The sequence below is a fragment of the Perissodus microlepis genome, chromosome 14, assembly GCF_051167445.1.
Source record: "Perissodus microlepis isolate ML-2025 ecotype Zambia chromosome 14, ASM5116744v1, whole genome shotgun sequence".
Taxonomy (NCBI): Eukaryota; Metazoa; Chordata; class Actinopteri; order Cichliformes; family Cichlidae; genus Perissodus; species Perissodus microlepis.
In genome coordinates, this window is record NC_140474.1 from 37,001,479 (window position 1) to 37,022,251 (window position 20,773).

General features: G+C 42.9%; 2 protein-coding genes across 5 annotated transcripts in view; both read right to left on the bottom strand.

The window, feature by feature from the left end:
- sgsm2 (small G protein signaling modulator 2) overlaps positions 1–9,821 on the bottom strand; it is a 94,868-nt gene extending 85,047 nt beyond the window's left edge. Inside the window, exon 1 of one of the 3 annotated variants that reach the window (XM_084949913.1) lies at positions 9,172–9,821. In XM_084949913.1, the coding sequence (XP_084806039.1) occupies positions 9,172–9,231 (60 nt within the window). In that variant the 5' untranslated portion in view covers positions 9,232–9,821. The remainder of the gene's footprint in view (positions 1–9,171) is intronic. The other 2 variants (XM_084949912.1, XM_084949914.1) reach the window with 2 other exon arrangements.
- Positions 9,822–13,900: 4,079 nt separating this feature from the next.
- On the bottom strand, positions 13,901–19,918 carry tnfaip1 (tumor necrosis factor, alpha-induced protein 1 (endothelial)). 2 transcript variants are annotated; one of them, XM_084949918.1, is made up of 7 exons: positions 19,760–19,917; positions 18,501–18,856; positions 17,475–17,644; positions 15,871–15,954; positions 15,539–15,591; positions 15,156–15,351; positions 13,901–14,613 (listed from the first exon to the last, which is right to left on the bottom strand). In XM_084949918.1, the coding sequence occupies exons 2-7, from the start codon at positions 18,745–18,747 to the stop codon at positions 14,383–14,385; spliced, it is 981 nt and encodes a 326-aa protein (XP_084806044.1). In that variant the 5' UTR covers positions 18,748–18,856; positions 19,760–19,917; the 3' UTR covers positions 13,901–14,382. The 2 variants fall into 2 exon arrangements, with proteins under 2 accessions (XP_084806044.1, XP_084806045.1); XM_084949919.1 differs by lacking the exon at positions 15,871–15,954 and having other exon boundaries at positions 19,760–19,918.
- Positions 19,919–20,773: the final 855 nt, after the last annotated feature.

Below are 20,773 nucleotides of genomic sequence, written 5' to 3' on the forward strand. Positions count from 1 at the left end.
AGGATCTACTGTACAATATAAAGCACCTTGAGGCGACTGTTGTTGTGTGATTGTGATTTGGTGCTGTATAAATAACACTGAAATTTGCTGAACAGTCGACAGGTTAAACTGGTCACAAAGAGCTTATACGAGGCTGCACTGAAAACCTGCAAATACAAATAGTCACTAAGAGGTGTTGAGCCTGTGAAAAATTCTTAAATTTGTACTTGTTAAATAAAACTTCAGTGTGGTAAAAATACATTTTTATTAACTGCTGGAAGGTGAAGCAAACAGCAGTTTCTACAGCAGTTACTACTAGTAGTCTTATAGTATTATAGTAGTACTGCTGGGCTCTGGGGTCATTCCCTTAAAGGAAAGGAAAGAAGCAATTTTTCATAAAAATAAAACTTCCTAATGACGGAGCCTGTTATGTTACCAGATGGACACATGCCAGTAGCCCACAGATCCAGTCAAACTGGCTCTTTACCATTCCTGTCTCAGCGTAACAGTCAGTCATAGATGCCACAAGGAAAAACAAGGAAATGTCGTGGCATTTGAAGGTCAGAGTGGCAAACACTGAGTCATCTGTTAACACATATTCTAAATATTATATTTCTGCGATTACAGCGATACCTTTAACGAAAACAAAATGCTATTTTCAGTCTACCACCAAATACCGCTCAGTTATAAAGGCTTCACTATTACCTGCTCTTGTATTTGGCAGGTACATTTCCAGTCAGTATGCTAAAAGATCCATGACTCAGAAGCTTGAATTAACAGAACATGTACACAGAGACGGGAGCAGACCCCATGAGTCAGGTTAGGGGAACTTTCTCCTTCTCATCCAGTTTTATAGATGTGCAAGTAGATCCATATATTCACGCAGAGAGCAGCTCCACCCACACCAACAGCTCCACAGAGCGGGATCGATACCTTCACCTGGTGGGACTATGAAACTAACAAGTTTAATTAGTTCTAGTTGTCAGTGATTACACAGACTTACAGTGAGCTCTAGTAGTTTTAATTCCAGCAGATAAAGTAACATCACATTTGCAATAAACATGGTTAAAAATCCAAATTCGTAATAAATGTTTCTTAAAAACACACAGATGTTAATAATTGCTCAGATCGGCCCACCTGTTAACGAGGAGGCGTATATACACTGCAGGTCAAACTCACATGACTGGAGTACGTTAGAAGCTCGTTTTGTTGGCACAAAGTTCACATGACCTCAGAGATACCTGCATTTATTGGCTTTAGCTTAAAGATGACGTTCCTGCATTAATAAGCATGCACTTCCAGGGACAACGTTGAAGACAAATTCACTGTGTTTGGGGTTTTCGTGTTGTTAATGGCTGAGCAGAGCTGGGTGATTCTGACACACTTCTACGAATCCTGAAGCTAATGCTTTCTGGGAGGAATGGAGAAAGGAGCTCATTAGCCCCCCTCTGTTACATAAGGAGACGTTTAATTTTCCCTTTATCTCATGTTCGTGACTAGACAAACAACCGAACACCAACAGTTTGTTTGTGCTCACCACCAAGAACCATGCTCCTGATGAAAATGTGCTCTACACAGTGGAAAATACAGTAAGTGACGGGACTGTGCAGCAGACAGTTTGCTAATTCAGGCTGTTTATCGTCCACCCAGGGTAGTACTGAGTTTATGATTAAGGGAAGAGTAATCAGGGCTTGTTCACTTCCTGAGGTGAGTCAGTTTATCGGAGCACCAGCCTCTTTGGTTTGTGATGAATAACAATATTAAAGCATTTTTGTGCCACCTTTAAATGTGCTTCACTATTTTTACATGACCGTAAGGTGACAGCCGAGAATTTCACATTAATTTGTCACATTTTCAGCTCATCACTTTGTAATTAGCGTGAAGCACGGCGCTCTTCTCTGAAAGGTAAACAACAGCGGCACGGGTGCGCGCTTTTAGATACGAGTCTGGCTCATTAACGGCGGCACAGGTGTTTCCACTTCCTGCTGATTAGACCCGTGTCTAAGAGTGGAACACGGGCAGCGCTGTGTGTGATTACTCACGACTTTAACACAAATAATTAGTTTGAATGGATGCTGAAGCCCGAGCAGCTCAGTCGCCATTGTTAGTTTTTATCAATTACAAGTTTGTCCTACTGTGAAAAATACCTCCGACCCAGGTGGGATCTTTGCTGCCCCAACAGGTGGAGGAGGCAATGACAGCCTGTCTCTATTAGGTCACTTGTGTGTTTGATAAAGGTGCACCATGTGTGACTTTTAAAACAGCGCACTGCAAAAATTAGGATGGTGTTAACTGCTCGCTCTTTTGTCAGCTCCCTCCGCTCGTCTCGTCTCCGTATCAGGTGGGAATTTAGAGGAAGCGCCTTGCTTTGAGATAATGCAGAAATTACAATGTTGTCCAAAATAAGTGTGATTATGATTTTTGCAATAATCTCAGAGCCTCACGTGTGTTTTTTAGGTTAGTTTCACAGTTGGAAAACCAGCCACACTGACTTTATCTAATCCTGGGTGGATGTTCAATTTGATGGCTTATAAAAACTGTAATAAATGACTGTTTATGTGTTTGTTTGTTTTTAAGACTTTTGGTTTCAAAACTGAGCGTCCATGTTGTTGAAGAAGCCTCTAACTCAGGGGTGGGGGGGCTCCAGGCCTCAGGGCCCGGTGTCCTGCAGGTTTTAGATGTGTCCTTGATCCAACACGGCTCATTTAAAAAGTTCTCCAGAGGCCTGATAACGAACTAATCATTTGATTCATGTGTGCTGACCCAGGGTGAGATCCCCACCCCTGCTCTAACTACTAAATACTTCTTTGGATCATTAATTAGGTAAAATTACGACAACCTTCGGCTTTTTCTGATGCCCGTGTTGTTTCTTCAAATACTGTTATGAATCTGCTGCTACAGGGAGTGCAGAATTATTAGGCAAATGAGTATTTTGTCCACATCATCCTCTTCATGCATGTTGTCTTACTCCAAGCTGTATAGGCTCGAAAGCCTACTACCAATTAAGCATATTAGGTGATGTGCATCTCTGTAATGAGAAGGGGTGTGGTCTAATGACATCAACACCCTATATCAGGTGTGCATAATTATTAGGCAACTTCCTTTCCTTTGGCAAAATGGGTCAAAAGAAGGACTTGACAGGCTCAGAAAAGTCAAAAATAGTGAGATATCTTGCAGAGGGATGCAGCAGTCTCAAAATTGCAAAGCTTCTGAAGCGTGATCATCGAACAATCAAGCGTTTCATTCAAAATAGTCAACAGGGTCGCAAGAAGCGTGTGGAAAAACCAAGGCGCAAAATAACTGCCCATGAACTGAGAAAAGTCAAGCGTGCAGCTGCCAAGATGCCACTTGCCACCAGTTTGGCCATATTTCAGAGCTGCAACATCACTGGAGTGCCCAAAAGCACAAGGTGTGCAATACTCAGAGACATGGCCAAGGTAAGAAAGGCTGAAAGACGACCACCACTGAACAAGACACACAAGCTGAAACGTCAAGACTGGGCCAAGAAATATCTCAAGACTGATTTTTCTAAGGTTTTATGGACTGATGAAATGAGAGTGAGTCTTGATGGGCCAGATGGATGGGCCCGTGGCTGGATTGGTAAAGGGCAGAGAGCTCCAGTCCGACTCAGACGCCAGCAAGGTGGAGGTGGAGTACTGGTTTGGGCTGGTATCATCAAAGATGAGCTTGTGGGGCCTTTTCGGGTTGAGGATGGAGTCAAGCTCAACTCCCAGTCCTACTGCCAGTTTCTGGAAGACACCTTCTTCAAGCAGTGGTACAGGAAGAAGTCTGCATCCTTCAAGAAAAACATGATTTTCATGCAGGACAATGCTCCATCACACGCGTCCAAGTACTCCACAGCGTGGCTGGCAAGAAAGGGTATAAAAGAAGAAAAACTAATGACATGGCCTCCTTGTTCACCTGATCTGAACCCCATTGAGAACCTGTGGTCCATCATCAAATGTGAGATTTACAAGGAGGGAAAACAGTACACCTCTCTGAACAGTGTCTGGGAGGCTGTGGTTGCTGCTGCACGCAATGTTGATGGTGAACAGATCAAAACACTGACAGAATCCATGGATGGCAGGCTTTTGAGTGTCCTTGCAAAGAAAGGTGGCTATATTGGTCGCTGATTTGTTTTTGTTTTGTTTTTGAATGTCAGAAATGTATATTTGTGAATGTGGAGATGTTATATTGGTTTCACTGGTAAAAATAAAAAATTGAAATGGGTATATATTTGTTTTTTGTTAAGTTGCCTAATAATTATGCACAGTAATAGTCACCTGCACACACAGATATCCCCCTAAAATAGCTAAAACTAAAAACAAACTAAAAACTACTTCCAAAAACATTCAACTTTGATATTAATGAGTTTTTTGGGTTCATTGAGAACATGGTTGTTGTTCAATAATAAAATTATTCCTCAAAAATACAACTTGCCTAATAATTCTGCACTCCCTGTAAATAACTCTGGTCTCTGATGTGGGCCCTCTACCCACATTATCCTCACACATATATGGTTTTAACTATTATCTAAGAAAATTGCGCTCTGGTTTGTTGTACTGCACGCCTTCACTGAAGAGCTGCTGTTAGGCCACAGCAGAGACACCGTCATTAATGAGGTCATGAGCAATGCCCTCGTAACACTGGTGGTGGAAGAGGGAGGCTGAAGGATGAGTTGGTGGACTTCATTTGTCCTCACTCATAATGCAGTTGTTGACCTGATGCTGCTTTTCACAGATACTATGACCCTGAGATAACTCTCTCCTTAAAGAGACATATCCTGTATCAAACCAATACCTCTGATATTCCTGTAAAGAAAATGTAATTAGCGTTTACCCTTAAGAGTATAAAATATCAAGTAGATGTCTGTGTAGTTTTACGAGCTGCTCTGGCTTTGAAGCTCTCATAGCAGCAGCCATAAAACAAGATTGTTACAGGAAGAAATTATTTGGTTCTGGAGAAAGTGTCAGTCTGAGGGAAACGTTACCCGACACTCTATTTTGTAGGGGTGGGGGAAAAAATCGATACTGTGTAGTATCGTGATATTTTGTTTGCTAATAATGTATCGATACAGGGACAGCAGAAATCGATATTTTGTTACAAAAAAGGTTTTTGTGCTCTGACTTCAGAGCATGTTGATCCTTTTTCTGAGCAAGAATCCTGACATTCCTTCACTGTCCAAATGTGTTTAACTTTTTTTTGGCAGCAATAAACATGACAGTTTACTTATTTTAATTTAAGACGTGTTTTATTTTAATTAAGTTTAAAACTTTTTTATTTAATGTAAAATTATATTTTGTTTTAATTTACTTTCAAATTCTTCAGTTGCTGAAGGGGCTGCATAGTTTTCATAAATTGCATAGTTCAGAATAGCTATAATTGTACCAGATGGTTGCATTCAGTTAAGTTGGACTAGACTGTAATACAAACCGTTCAGTTTGTCAACAATAAAACTGACTGAAATGAGAGAAAGACTGAGTGTGAGACTTTGATATTAGATTAAATGAATATTGATAAAGTTTACCTTTATGTACAGAATCTGAATATCGCAAAATATTTTAAAAAATTGCAATAATATCGTATCGTGCGTTAAGTATTGTGATAATATCGTATCGTGGGATGTATGGTGATTCCCACCTCTACTATTTTGTAATGCTAGAATATTTCTTCAGAGAAGAAACTATTTAATGCTGTTACACAGCAGCATCCAAAGCTATCCAGTGTAGTACATAAAGGAAATGAAAGCCAACTTCCAACACTACGGTCACAGTATTGATGTTGGTCATGTGACAGTTTCCTGATCTTGAAGATGATTTTCCATTTTCTGTGAGCAGCTGGGGAACTAATGAAGAGCTTTTACAACTATACAACTTTACAACTCTTCTAAAGAGAGAGCCTTTATTTCTATCACAGAGCAAACGCGACGGCCAACATGTGGAGAGCTGTTACACTGACACGTGTAAACACTACAGTATTTAATCACTCATATCAGCATGCATGGCTACAGTTACATGAGGGTAACAGTTCAGTACAGCTACATGCACATGCACTGTACCTGAGCTGAATCAAGTATGAAATCCTCGATTCAGCTCAGGTTTGAGTGAAGTATCTTTTACTGCAGCAGTAAAACAGAAAAATCCAGGATACTATATTTTAAGCACACAGAGCCTCTTTCATATACTTTGATTTGTTATCTGACTAGTTAAGAAACTGCTAGAATAGCTCTGTGTTTAGGGGGAAATTAATTTCCTCCAAAAATCTTCTATGTTGTGGAAACAGAGAAAAGTATTGATCTACAGGACAACTAAGCTGCTTCTGGAACCACCAGAAAACTACTACAGATTTTAGAAAAGGAGAAGGATGCTTAAGGAAACAGGTGACTACAGAAAGGCACATTTTGACTCGGTATAAGAGACCACCTGACAGGGCCGCCTCACTGCTGAGATATTAATCGCCAACTGATGCAATTTAACTTCTTAGGGAGCTGCACAGGCTTTCAGTTGCCAAGCAATAGTGAGCGAACAGAGTGCCGCTTAAAGAGACAGAGAGCTTTAACGCAGGAGCCAGTCAGCCCCGTTCAAACCAGGCTCTCTCAACACAGCTGAATTTGCCATGCTTTAAAACATCCTGAGACAGTGACGGGCGTGCCATGGATGAACTCTGGGATCATCGTGTATACCAAATATATACAGAACATGAAGAGTTAGAGCAGTTAAGAGCATATGGCAAAAAAAAGATAACTGATCCTTTCTTAAGCAACAGCATCTCCTTCACGTGAGGGCACATCAATCCTAGTCTAAAGTTAAAAGATCTGCATTTAATTGACAGAAAACAGGAACTGGTGTGTATGAAAAAAAGAAACTGACAATAACCCCTGTGTTTGAGAAGCACTACGCTGTATGAGAAGAAGCAGATGGTTCAATATTACATGTTGAACAGATCTCAGAAACAGGACCACCTTATCACATGTAGAGAGGATTTTAATACAACTTAAATTATTTCAAAATTCAAATACAAAGACACTGCACCGAGACACCGAGGCGTTGTTTAAATGTTAACAGCCAGCATGCATTAACAATTGATGCTACTGCAGCACAAGACAGTGACCGGAGGTGTATTTGAAGATGCAGCTCGGCGTATCAACACACACCTTTCAGTGGCTCAGTCACCCAAGACTGCAACAGTCTTTTCCTTTTCCCACGTGGTCTGTGTTTAGTAGACGCAGACCCCACCACCTGCAGTCATCCTGAGAACTGGAGCTATTTTGAGCCTGAGGCGATGCTATGACTCAATTATTTAAGACTCAAACCTGTAGGTGACTATGGAATAGCTGGAGGAGAACACAAGTGTTTATGAGTCTTGCGCCTCAGACTGCACAGGAGCCGGACAGACTATTTTAACCATTTCCCAGTTCGTATGACAGGCAGGAGAAACACCCTTCAACCACGTAATTAATACTGATGTTTTACAGTTTGTCCACCAGAGGGCACTCTGCAACTTCCCTTTGCTGGCAACACAAAGACAGAGAGTAAAGAAGTATTCAATGACTTCTAACAATAAAAAAGGATATTTTTAAACTGCACTCATATATACAACACATTACAACTGTTAGGAAAATCTGTTTATTATTGTGGGTCTGAAAAAAATGAACCAACATAACACATTTTTTAAAAATCACTAAATATTAATATTGGCCTTAAAAATCTAGAATAATGATAAAACTGCGTATGTTCATGTTTAATGTTACTTGTTTGAAATACAGGTTTATCAGCCCAGAATTCTGCATCCTGACTGGACATGAAGAGAAAAGGTAAACACACTGTTAAGTGGTCAACACAGAATGAAAGAGAAACAACTACAGGAATAATGATCATATTTAGGTCTCACTGCTAGTTCTGTTGATTCATCAGCATTTAGCATCTTTAGTCAGTTGTAAAAGGAAGATGAAAAGTGTGGTGAGGTTTGCAAGTCACACAATGGCTCCAAATGTCCAACTCAGCTGCAGCTTTTATTCCCTTAAAGTAAAAGTGTTCCCATTTTCTGCTTTCGTCTTCTTTTAGATGCAGCAGTGATATTAATCCACTAAACCACAATCTTCAGTCAATGAATCTGAATACTGGAGCAAACATGACAACTAAACTATATCAAGTCATTCGCTGCCTAAAGCGAAGCAGTGACGGAGAACTAATGAGGTACTGTTTGATGAACGGGATACTTTAATTCACAGCACAGAGAACACTGATTAGGTAATCCCCCCACCTCTTCGCTCTATCAGATTTTTGGCCTGTTATTTTTAGCCTGACCTTTCTTCTCCATTATAATGGCAGGAGCTTCATGCTCAGACTGAGGTACAAGCAGTGAGCCACACCTCGCCACATCCAGCCTCCTAAGAGGCTGCTTTTGGTTTTTACTGACATTTCATCTGCAGGGAAATATCTCCAGTTGTAGCTTTCAGCATGAGGATTACAATGAGAGTGGGTAGAAAGGTTAAAGGGGTAATGATTTATTCCTCACTGGGGAGATGTGAGACATTCATCATCAGGAAGAGAAAAAGCCTGTAGCACAGTGTGCACCGTGGATGTTAGTGCTGCTGGTAGATGCCGCGGCTTATCACTTCAAACATGAGGTTTCTAATGCAATCCTCCTGGAGGGCTAGCTTATGATTGGATGCAAATTACGTACATCATCATGTCGATACAAATAGTTTGGAAAATAAGGGGTTCCTCCTCCCCACTTTTGCCAAATGTTTGATGATCGTTAGCTGTCAGATCATTAGGCAAAATACTTGATATCATTTAAACATGTAATTACCCCAGATTGAGCTTTTACATACAGTCACGCCACATTTTAAAATGCCTTCATGTGTACTAGAAAGTGGAATTACTGTGGACAAAAACAGACATGCTAACATATTTGAAATATCCAGCTTCGTAATGTAACAGTAATAAACACGAAGCAAAGAAAACAGGTATTTTATTACTGACAGAGTGCAGTTGGATGAGGACTGATGGTGCATTTATTTAACTGTTTGGCAACTTGAACTTGTGACGCTGACAACTGAGCCCCACACAGCACGAACACGGTCCCCTTCCACCCCAAACACCCCCCTCTCTGTGGGCATTTTTGAGTCCAATAAAGTAATAGAGTACTGATGTGCAGCTCGGCAGGCCGTCACGTGTGAGCGCCTACCTCTCGTTTGACGTTCCATAGTAATTTTTCCTTGTATTCTTCCTCCGCGCAGCCCTCCATGTCCGCGGTGTTCTTCACGACGCGTCTGTATGTCCCCGTCACGCTCCGCTCGGCCTTTCCGAAGCGCTCTCCTTTTATTTCTTGGTTCCTTCTTCCTTGGTTCAGCAGGACTCTGACGCAGCCGAGCAGCTTGACGGCGACGTCAGAGGATCCGCCTTCCTCGCGTTACTGATCAATGGAAGCGCAAGAAAGGAGGAAAACAATCACTGGAGCCCACAGCATCCAGCCCCTCCCCAACCTGCCGGCTGCAGCCACTCAGCATCCAACACACCAACCTGTAGAGCCTCGAGTTATTTATAGCATATTCTGTGAAAACGTGTGAAAATGCTGCTCTGGCTCAGTCGATGTTTGCAGCTTGTAAATCCCTCCACTTTATGTTTGTCTGGAGCAAACGCCTCCTCACAGCTTTCCACCGGGACTCCGGGACACCGGGACTTCCACGTTCACGGCGCCGTGAACGTGGAATGAGATCGTTAGGTGCAGTATTCCTTCTGTCTTTATCCACACGCTTATAGGCACAGGAGGGGGCAGCATCTGAGTACAGCACATGTGGACAGTGCAGTCGCCTCTGATGCCAGGTTGGCCTGATGCAAAATGAATGACGTCACGGTAACGTGACGCACAGTAATCTCTTGTGGAGACCCCGTCATGAAACTTTGTGTTTGTGCCTCCGTGTGGACTGAGTGTGCACCTGCAGCACGACTTCTGTCGTTTCACATGAATGTGACAGTAAAGTCAACTTGACATATAGCAAATGTATGCTGCGTGTAAGTGACGTTAGAGGATGTCAGAGAAGATAAGTTGGTGCTTTTTACAGCACGGACTGCATCTCTGCAACGGACTCGGTGATTGCTTCAGAAGTGCCTTTAAATCTTTTCCACGTCGTGTTGACTCTTATTCTGGCTCAGCTGGTTTCTGCTCTGAGAGCTGACTGAACTACACGCGTGGGAGTGTGCGCCTTCACAAATAAGCCGCCATCAGTAACGACCTTGGCTCGCTCTTTTGTCCGTGGCATGCAACAGGTGGCAGGATGGGCCTGCCGTTCATGTCAGGGTCAACGTTTGTCACATCCAGATCCTGTCTGCTCCTGCTAGCATGATGAGTACTGGCACGAAAGAGAAGCCATGTATGTGGATCTGATCTCTTCCCAAAGTCATCATTAATATTGTTACACCAGTACTAACGGAAAGATGACTCTTCATTGTATCCAGATTGGGGATTCATTACTAGCACTAACGCAGCTTCAGCAAACATGGAAGCCTCTGCCTAACAGAAAGCTGAGCTGCGCTGTGTCACCGACTGCAAAGCGACAGCTTTCAGTGGGTTTAACAGCTGTCATTGTCCGAGCAGTGCAACTCCGTGGGCCGCGAAAAGAAAACGTGTTTGCTTCTTTTCACAACATACTGACACGCTGCAGCTACTGCACGCATCACGGCGTGCACAGTTCCATCATTTCAAAACTCCCAGAAACCACAACTTCCATTGATCTGACCCACAATGAATAAATGTGGCTCAGTCCGGGACCTGGAACAGCCTCTACGTACAGTAACACACGGTACAGATGAGGATTAGGGCCACTGGGAACTAATAAATGGGGGGGTTGGATTCCGTTTTCTTTTTTTTCAGAATTGTGACTTTTTTTTTCCTCAAACCAGCCCCCCCTCCCAATCCTCTTTCATGAGATACACGCTTTAGAATGAAAATGATGAATTTGTCTTGGAGATTTTTCTCTAAGTAGGAGAAAAATTGTTTTAGTGCTTATCACCCCCCCAAAAAAGTAAAATTTCTCAACAATTTCCTGAACAATCACAGTTCAGCACGTCGATGAATACAGATGAGATTGAAACATTTTAAGGGAACATTCTGGGAATGTACCAATGCAGAGCCTTTCCTTGGAGTGGGCTAGTTTGTTGAACCCGTTGAGATCAAGAATCATCCTGAAATTGGACCTTTCCATCCTGGAGCAGCTGTCATGCGTGGATCCAGATCCCTGCCAGTGTGAAGGGGAACAACTTTTTCCTCTACGCTGAGCTTATCTGTTTACATTTTGAACTCCTTCATCAATGCCTGTTTGACTGCTGTCATCATAATCAGCGCTTCCTTATAAGAGAACTGAGTATAATTTTATATCGGCTGCCAAATGCCCCGTCCTACCTGAGTTCCATGGTGACCTCAGACCTGGTGATGTAATGGTTGTGGACCTCTATCAGTGTCCTATCAAAGTCAAAATCATTGACTCTGGCCCTGCACGTCCCATGTTTGCAGTGATTCTTGGTGTCTGTGTGCACATGGTTTGGTTCAGGGCACCAATTCAATTCAGTTTTATTTACATAGCACCAAATCACAACATTTGCCTCAAAGTGTTTTAGATTGTAAGATAAAGACTCAACAATAATACAGCGAAAACCCCAACAATCATATGAACCCCTATGAGCAAGCACTTTGGCGACAGTGGGAAGGAAAAAAATCCCTTTTAACAGGAAAGTTAAAAGGCAGTTTTTATGAAAATCTTAAAAGTAGAGATAGTGTCTGTCTCCCGAATCCAAACTGGAAGCTGGTTCCACAGAAGAGGGGCCTGAAAACTGAAGGCTCTGCCTCCCATTCTACTTTTAAATACTCTGGAACAACAAGTAGGCCTGCAGAGCGAGAGCGAAGTGCTCTAATAGGGTGATATGGTACTACAAGGTCATTAAGATAAGATGGGGCCTGATTATTTAAGACCTTGCATGTGTGCTCTCACTGAAGCATTTTGTTTAGGAATCGACTCATCTTGTTGCATACAGCCTCTATGTTGGTCTTCCGTTTCAGCAAATTGTCAGAGTGGACGCCCAGGTACTCCTCCATCACAGCAGCCGATGATTCCCGCCACATGTTTCCGCAAAATCCTCAGCGGGTGCTCCTGTCACTAACACATCCATCCAGTTGTATTTGTGAGTATTTGTGTGGGTGACATGACCCGAAGTCGTGCTGAACGTCTTAGTTGATGGTGAACAGAAACAGAGATCACAGTCGCCTTGTACGGGTACGCTTCAAGACATGTTTTCACCTGTGGTCTGAGGTGGGCCACGACCTGGTGATGTAATGGTTGTGGACCTCTATCAGTGTCTCCAGTACCTTCATCACATGTGATCGAGGGCAACTGACAACCTGTTAAACGTTGATGGCGGTGACTTCTTTGATGCAGGAACTAGACAGTATCTCAGTTTCCTGTAGCACAGTCAGGTTTGATCAGTCTTAATATGTGTGCACACTCGCCCTCTTGTGGCCAAAGAGCGTATAACACATTTCCAGTGAACAGCTTTGTTCCATCATCCATTTAAGACTAAATGAAATTTTACATCCAGTTCTGTTTCACAAAGAAACTGTATATTTGGTTGGGACAGGCCAAGGGGTCAGCATTAGTGAGCATGATGCCCACTATAATTTAATAATGACACCTGACTTGAACCCACAGGATGATGAGTGGATCCGTCTGTGTCACTGAAAGTGGGAACAAGCTCCAAGGCAGAGGACACAAGGTAAGTGTTGCAGTGAATACTGTGATCCTGCAAAGGTACCAACACATTTGCTCTTTGAGCATTTATGCATCGGTGCTTTGGGTGAATAATAAAGAGCCGCAGTCATGCTGTAGCAGCCGTTCCTCCATCTACTGTGTCCGTTGCTTCAGGTGTTTCAATGCCAGCAGCTCAGAGTCACCACGGTTGACTTAGAATACTTGTTTGCACAATTTCCCTTTACACAAACACTTTGTATTGTACTCCATTACAAATGAATCAATATTAAACCTGTAAAAATCTTTAAAATACATTTTCCCCTCCCAAAACATCCATGCTCCTGCTACGGTTTGGAAACCCTTGGTGGGATGTGGTGCTGCTGTAGAGCTCAACCTTCATCTCTGCAGCTACAGCAATAGAAGGATTGGCTGTTTAAGTGCTGCCCATTTACATACATGTAGGTAAATGCTGTCTGTGAGCCACTCTGTGAACATCATCACAACTCCAGCTCCAAGTTTTGCGAGTATCAACCTTCTTCATGCTTCAGTCCTCGAGGGCCGGCATCCTGAAACTTTTCCATGTGTCCCTGCTGCGACACACCTGACTAACACAAGTCGGTCATTAGCAAGACTGTAGAACCTGACTGCATGCTGGGTTAGGAAACCTCTCACCCCACTCAAGTAAATTAAAGTGAAGTGTTTGGAAAAATGTAAAAGTACTTTTATTGCACCGTGTTCATTCAGTCGTGAGCTGCTGTAACATGAATCAAGTGACTGAGCTGCCACCTCAGCATGTAGTCAAGTTTTATAGAGTCTTGCCAGCAGAGACAGCAGAGACACGAGGAAAAGTTTCAGGACGCCGGCCCTCGAGGACTGGAGTTTGACACCTGTGCTTTAGAGCATCTCCCTGCTTCCCTTTTCCTTTATCCCGATGACAAAATCAACTCTCAGTAATCGAGAATCACCTTGTTGCTAGGTTCCTGTTTTTAAAAGCTTGAATGACAAACAAAAACCCCAACAGTCCTCTGAAAATGGTCAAAGTTGTCTGAAGACTGAAATCTGAGGCGTTAGAATAGCTCAGCATCAGCTGGTCTCTGAGTCGCCTGCGTTTGAATCCTCTGGCAGCTGAGCTCAAACCACAATAACACCTGCCTCCCACAAACAAAGACAAACAAATACAGAACAACAGTAACTTTTATCTTAGAGGCATTATGAAAAACTCCATTAAAACATCTTCGAGGCAAAGCATTTCCAGTAAACCTCCAACAGATTCGTCACCGGCAAACAACAACCTGGAAATGTGTCTGTGAAAAATACAGTCTATAAATGTGAAACGTGCTTTGCTGCTACGTGTGCTATGATGGTTTTGATAAACAATGCATAGTAGTGGTTATCTTTGTTGCACTTCAAAATGTAAATTTGATTAGAAAAGAAAAAGCTGCAGGTATTCGGTGTTTAACGCTGCTCTGAATCCTGATGACGTGTAAAGTATGAATGAGCAGAGAACATCTACAGCCACGTGCAGTTTCACTGAGGCCATCACTTGCACCTCTGAGACGACAGAAAGTAATAAAAGAACAACATATGAGCATCAATCGGACTTTAAGTTCATCATCATCATCATCATCAAAAAAAAAGCTGCAGTCTGTCCAGCGGTCCTAGTGTCCCAGCTGCCTGTCGTCGTATGTGCTGTACCTCTTGACGTGGATTCTACGGACACGCTCGCGCAGTTCTGGACCTCCAGGCCCCTCCTCCTCCTCGCTGTGAGAGCCACAGTTGTTGTATCTCCGACGCGTGGCCTCGAGCAGGGAGTTGTCGGGCAGCGGCATCGTCTCGTAAAGCAAGGTGTTCAGAGTCTCCTCGTAGATTCGTGCTTCAGGGAATTCCACCTGAGAAGGAGTGATTGAAAGGAAACTTTGAAATCCCACCACCCAGCTTAGTCACATCACCTGGAGCGTCACAGCAGGTAAAGCAATCCACCTTTGCTGCCACTCACACCATACAAACTGTGCTAACCGCTGCAGGTCCAGTGTTTAGCCTCATCCATTAGCGTGTGCTCAGTTTTTAATGTTTTCTTACTTCCTTTTAGTTCACAAACTCAACGACCTGTATGTGTGTAAAAAAGCAACAAAGTGCACAAAGCTGCTATCAAACAAGTGTGAAGTTTGAAATCTTTCACACTGAAGAAAAGCTTAAAAAAAAAAAAAAAAGCTCTTTATGGAAGAGCTGGCAAACACAGCGCAGTCATCAGCATGCCGGCAGCAGAGCCTTCAGTCCAGCGTCCATGATGAAGGGTCAGAGAGGTTGTGGCTGTGACCCAGAAACTATGCTGAGCATAATAAGAATCAACTGGAGGAACTCGGTACCCCGAAGAAAACCCACAAAACACAAAGAGCAACACGGGAGATTCCCACCAGCTGTTCCGCCTCACCTTGGTCTGCTTCTTCTCAGTGGCGTAGACGATGGAGGTGCAGCAAACCTCAGCCAGCTTGCGACCCTGGCCATAGAAGGACCAGCAGCAGATCTCGTCCCCGATGACGTCTTTGATGAAGAGGATGCGGCCGTTGAAGCTGAGGGACAGCCGGTCGAACAGCTCGATGTTCTTCAACAGGTGGTCGTCAGAGTTGCTGTTGAGATAAAGGCAGAGTGATGTAGAGCAGAGGCTCTTCACTGCAGTCTGGTCCACGAGCTCATTACAGTTTATCAGCTTCAAAACAATCAACAGTCTCCCCTCACAGAGTACTTTGAAAGGAAGGAAAACAATTGTTCTTGCATTACGAGAGGCAATAAGATCTTTGGAAGAACCTTTGTTACCTGGTGTAGGAGTACTTGTTGTTGCTTCTGTTGTATACCAGCTTCACGACAGGCTACCAGGAGCAAGCACAAAGATCAAACATCTGAATTCCACTGCGTTAATATTCAAGCAGGCATTTCAAATATATATATATATAAGTGCAGCCTCTAAAACACGAGTTATCAGATGTGTTAGAGATCAGCTACAATGAAGTTTTACTGACATGTTTCTGCTGTAACAATGAAAATGACCAAGGCTACACTGACACTGAAGCTATAATCAAAAACACATTGTTTCAGAAATGACAGCCTTACTTGATGCTGCAAAGACAACAGTGATGCTCTGCATGTACCTTGGTAGAAGACTGGATGAGCTTCTCTTCTTCCTTAATTGAGGTGACTACAGGTATAACACACATGGGCTGCTCTTTATTACCCTGTTAACAATAATTATAATTTACAGTTTACATCTGAGATCATAACAGTCTTGCTTTTCCTGGAAGTTTAACAATAACCAACCAGACAGAGGCTGATCCACAGAGACGTTTTTAGCTTCACACAGAACCTGAGACAAACTGTGGGTGGTTACAGTGGGCAGAGTTCTTACACAGGGCGTCGTTCCCGTCACAGCCCCAAACAAGACTGTGTTCCTGGCTGGAATTGGACCAGCAACCTTACACTTGCTAAGTAAATGTGAAAACCACTACACCGAAGGCCAGCACTGTGGGTGACACCCCTGAATTTAAATTAACTCCTCAGTGACCACATGAGTAACACAAACTAGAATTTGGGGAGTCACATGATCAGACACTGCTCGCTTTACACCTCCAATATTTCTATTTTTTTAAAGTCAACAGCGAGATGAATATTTGAGAGCTTCGAAAAAGATATTTTATCTCCAAATGTTTTCTTCTCAGCACTTTCGTGGCTCCTGCACAGCAAGAACAGAGTAATGCGTTTCCAGCACATGATACCAAAAGCCTTCACTAAATTCAAAAACACAGGGACGAGCCTCAGCTCACAAAAAATGTCACAGGCGAGACAGAGCTCATCTTTGGGCCTGCACGTCTGCCAGGTGAACTGGCATTTATAGATGATCTCACTGCTAATGCAAGGAACAGTTTGAATGGAGTGCTGTGTGAGCACGAGTAACCACAGAGGTTACATCATGGAGAACTGGAGCCCTGCTGTGTTCATCACTTGATCCCAGAGCTGAAGATCAGACTAAAGGCTGCATCCGCACAACCAACAAGAATCAGTAATCTTATGATTATTAATGATGACGATAATGTGCTAATATGAGTGTCTAGAGCTACTCCCATTTGTGTAAACTTGCTTAGATCACAGTTTGGCACTTGAAAGTAGTTTCCAGTATTTCATTTTTGGGTACTGAAGCGCTGCAGTCTGAAGAGCAACAAAGTGCCCAAACACTGTGTGGACCGTACGAGTCCGTATCAAATCAAAATTTATTTATAGAGCACATATTAAAACAACAGTGTTGACCATAGTGCTTCACAGTCAGTAAAAGCATGAGACAATTAAAACAAACAATAAAACAGGACAACAAACAAACACACAACAAGCTAGAACAGCCAACTAGTTAGAATCAAAAGCCAAAGTAACAAGATAAGTTTTAAGACGTGATTTAAAAGACTGGATCAACTCGGCAGTACGAACATGAACAGGGAGGTTATTCCAGAGTCTGGGTGCCACGGTTGCAAAGGCCCGGTCACCTCTCGACTTCATTCGAGACCTAGGTTGTGCTAGGAGCCTGTGATTGGATGATCTAAGTGCTCTGTTGGGATTGTATAAGTGGAGTAGTTCAGAAAGATAGCTGGGCGCTAAATTATTCAGAATTTTAAAAGTGAACAAAAGAATTTTAAAATCTATGTGATATTTAACAGGGAGCCAATGTAGTTTGGCTAAAATTGGAGTGATGCGCATGGATGGAACTGACCTGCAGGGAGTTTTGGCAGAGCTCCACTAGGCCCTGGACAAGGAAATGCTTTGCCTCGACCAGCAGCTCCTGGACGGCCTGTCGACCTTTGGGTAAGGCAACTCTGCCATCTCGAAGGTAACACAGGATGCTGCCAAAGTGCTTCCCGCTGCGGTCGATCAGGATCCAACCTGAGCAAAAAGAGACAGTGCTGAGAACATGGACCTGCTGTGGCACCTCAAAGGAAACAGCGTGTAGCCGACATGACAGCAAACCCAACATCTCTGAGAGGAAGCTGTGTGCAAGTCTCGCTGGTGTTACTGCTGTCAAAATGTCTTATCCACTGTTGGACCGGCCTTTTATTATCAAGCCCATAGGTTTTTATTTCAGACACTCTCGGACACATTCATGGAGACCTGTCTCTAGCAAATTATAAAGGTCATAAAACTTTATATTCTAACTGGTCTGTGCAATTTCTGCAGCTTGCTGCTAAAACCTTGTTGGTAAACACATCACTGTGAAACTTTTCTGCACGAGTTCATGGTAAACATGTTCCTGTTCATGTAAGAAAAAGCACATATGAAGCTTTAGAAGACAACTAAGCATTTCCTCTTCTGTGCTTGTCTGGGTGCAGATGTCAGAGTCCGACTATCAACAGCTGACAAGTCTGTTTGATCAGTGCAACTCTGCAGATGAACTTCTCTATAAGAAAGACGTCTGCTGAAAAACTAATTGTTGCATAGTTGACGTCAACTAGCATTTTCCACGAAGGACAGAGCGAGTTTAGAGCATGCCTCCCCACTACCCAAAAGCACCTGTTGTTTAATCAGTACAGATTGAAATAAATGAATAAATACTGGCAGCTAAAATTTAATTCAAAGTGACTGAAATTTAAAGTCAAGCTTTGATTCGTGAGCCAGAATCTCGACTTAAACATTTAGTGGAACTTTTGTAATCTTTCCTACTTTAAACACAGTGAATATATGCATGCAGTGTGTGTGAGGTTATACTTTGGGAAACTTGTATCTGCAGCTCAGAAATGCTCACCGTCTTTATCTGTGAACACTTCCTTCTTTCCACTGAACATAGCCTTCAGCATGGAGTTTTGCTTGGTCAGCACCTGCAGCGTCGTATAAAACAGCATCCCTCCAACGTTGAGCCGAACATACTTGTTGCCTAAGCCCACTGCTCCGTGATGAGTACAGGTCTTGGTCTTGGGACAAGCCAGAGGAAGGTCTGGGGAGGTGGTTTCGGACTTGCTGAGGTCCTGGGGTAGGCAGCTGTCCCCAGACATGTCCCTTTGGAGATAGATGACCACCCTGCAGATGGAGGTCCGCAGGTCCCCCGCCGTGTTGACCACTATTGATGAGGCCGCCACAACCTCCTGGTGCTCCAGGTCATTCCTGAAAAACAACAAAACAAACAAGAGTCCTGAATTACACCCCAAAATTCTCTGTGGAGCTACACGGAGGTCAGCGTTGATCAAAACTGTTGCATTAATCATATAAAACACGCAGAGATGGAGGGGAATCTTCCCAGCCCAGAGTGGAAACCACCTTCCCTACTGCTATCTCTCCCTCAGAGGAATGAGGCTGGACCGGAAACTGAAAGGGTGGGGAGGGGGCACATATAATTAGTCACTGAAAAGAGCCACATAAAAAGCTTAAATCGCGTTTTATGTTTTTCTCGGGAATGGTAGTAAAAATATTTATTTTTCAACTTTAAAATCACTACTATCGGGTAAAAGGCTAATAACAATAATCTCGTGCAGCTTTTGTTGAGTGCGCATGTCAAAGAAAGAGACCGTTTAGCAGCAGAATGACTTTCAGCAAACTAACCAGATGCATTCACGTGTCAGTGGGGGGTCAGGTCACTCGGCATGCTTTGTTCGGTCGAACCGTTATTATGTACTCATTTCACACCGTTACGTTATTACCGATAATTCACCGGATTCTTGAAATAGTAACGCTACTGGATTATTAGCTTTGCGTCAATGTTTCACCGCTAGTTCCTGTGCATGTGTTTCGCTAAGGTTAGCTAATGTTTGAGCAGGATGTCAAGACTTCGAACGCGAAAACCTGGAAATCCTAGATCTTGAAAATGTGTTTATGTGAGCACGTTTTGAATCTATTCAAAGATAGCAAAGCTTAAATATGACGCAGAGAAACTTTACGTTGCCAAGTAAGTGTGTCACACTCAACAAGTCACATGAAACCGACAGATTTCAGTGGAAAGCTTAACGTTGTCGCCCTTCGCTACATCCTGAGAGTAAACGACACTAAATACGTCTACAAACATTTACTCACCGACCTCCCTGCGCTGTATTTCAGTTGTTAGATAAATGTACACAAGCAGTCAACTTTATCGCCGCTGCGTAACTGTTAAAAAAGAAAAAGAAGTTCAACCAACTCAAGCCCACGCCTTCTTCTTCCACCGAGTTTACTAGTGATGTGTCGGTCGTGAACGAAACGGCTCTTAGAGCTGGCTCTTTGACGTGAATGACGCGAGCCGGTGTTGTGCCAAAAAGTGATTGTCTGCCAAAAACTGATTTCCAATGTTTCCGTGTATTTTTTATGTGTAATATCTTTACATATGTTCGTAAATAGACTTCGGTGAACAGGGTTTACAAAGGGGTTATATAGAGAATTTAAAAATTATCAGTTTTTCAAGTATCTTTACAACTCTGTGTTATTGTACTTGCATTATAACCAATCCGCTCCTTTATCCCCACTTAAAATATTTTTACAGAACTATTGTCATATTTGCTGCCATTTCTTCTGTCCTCTTGGCCAACTTACTCTTACAAAAGACATTTTAATGTTAATGAGATTTTTTTTAACTGCATAAATAAAGGTTATATAAAAGTCACTGCCAAAAACTGATTGCGGCTTCTACCTTGTTACACGAATGTTGTTTGTGGCTCAAGATGACTTTATGTCATCCATAAGGGATGCATTTGACATATGTTTCACATATTATAGGCCAACACTTACTTATAGCAGTTTAATACGAGCAATCAGTTTTTGGCAGACAATCACTTTTTGGCACAACACCGGCTCCTTATCGCGAGCTGTGGGGTTTGTTTGTTTTTTTCTTTCTCTCACCTTTTTTCCGCTTCACTCCAGAGCAGCCTTGTGCTTTGCGCTGGGCAGAGGGGGGAGGGGCGGTAGTTACACTCAGTAGCACAGGAACAGAGCGGGAGGGAGAGAGAGAGAAAGAGAGCCAGGGTCAATAACATCACATTAGAAAGGTATAGTAATCATCCACAACTATTTTCAGTTGCGGATGATAAAGGATTCAGAAAGTTTATTCATGCAGGT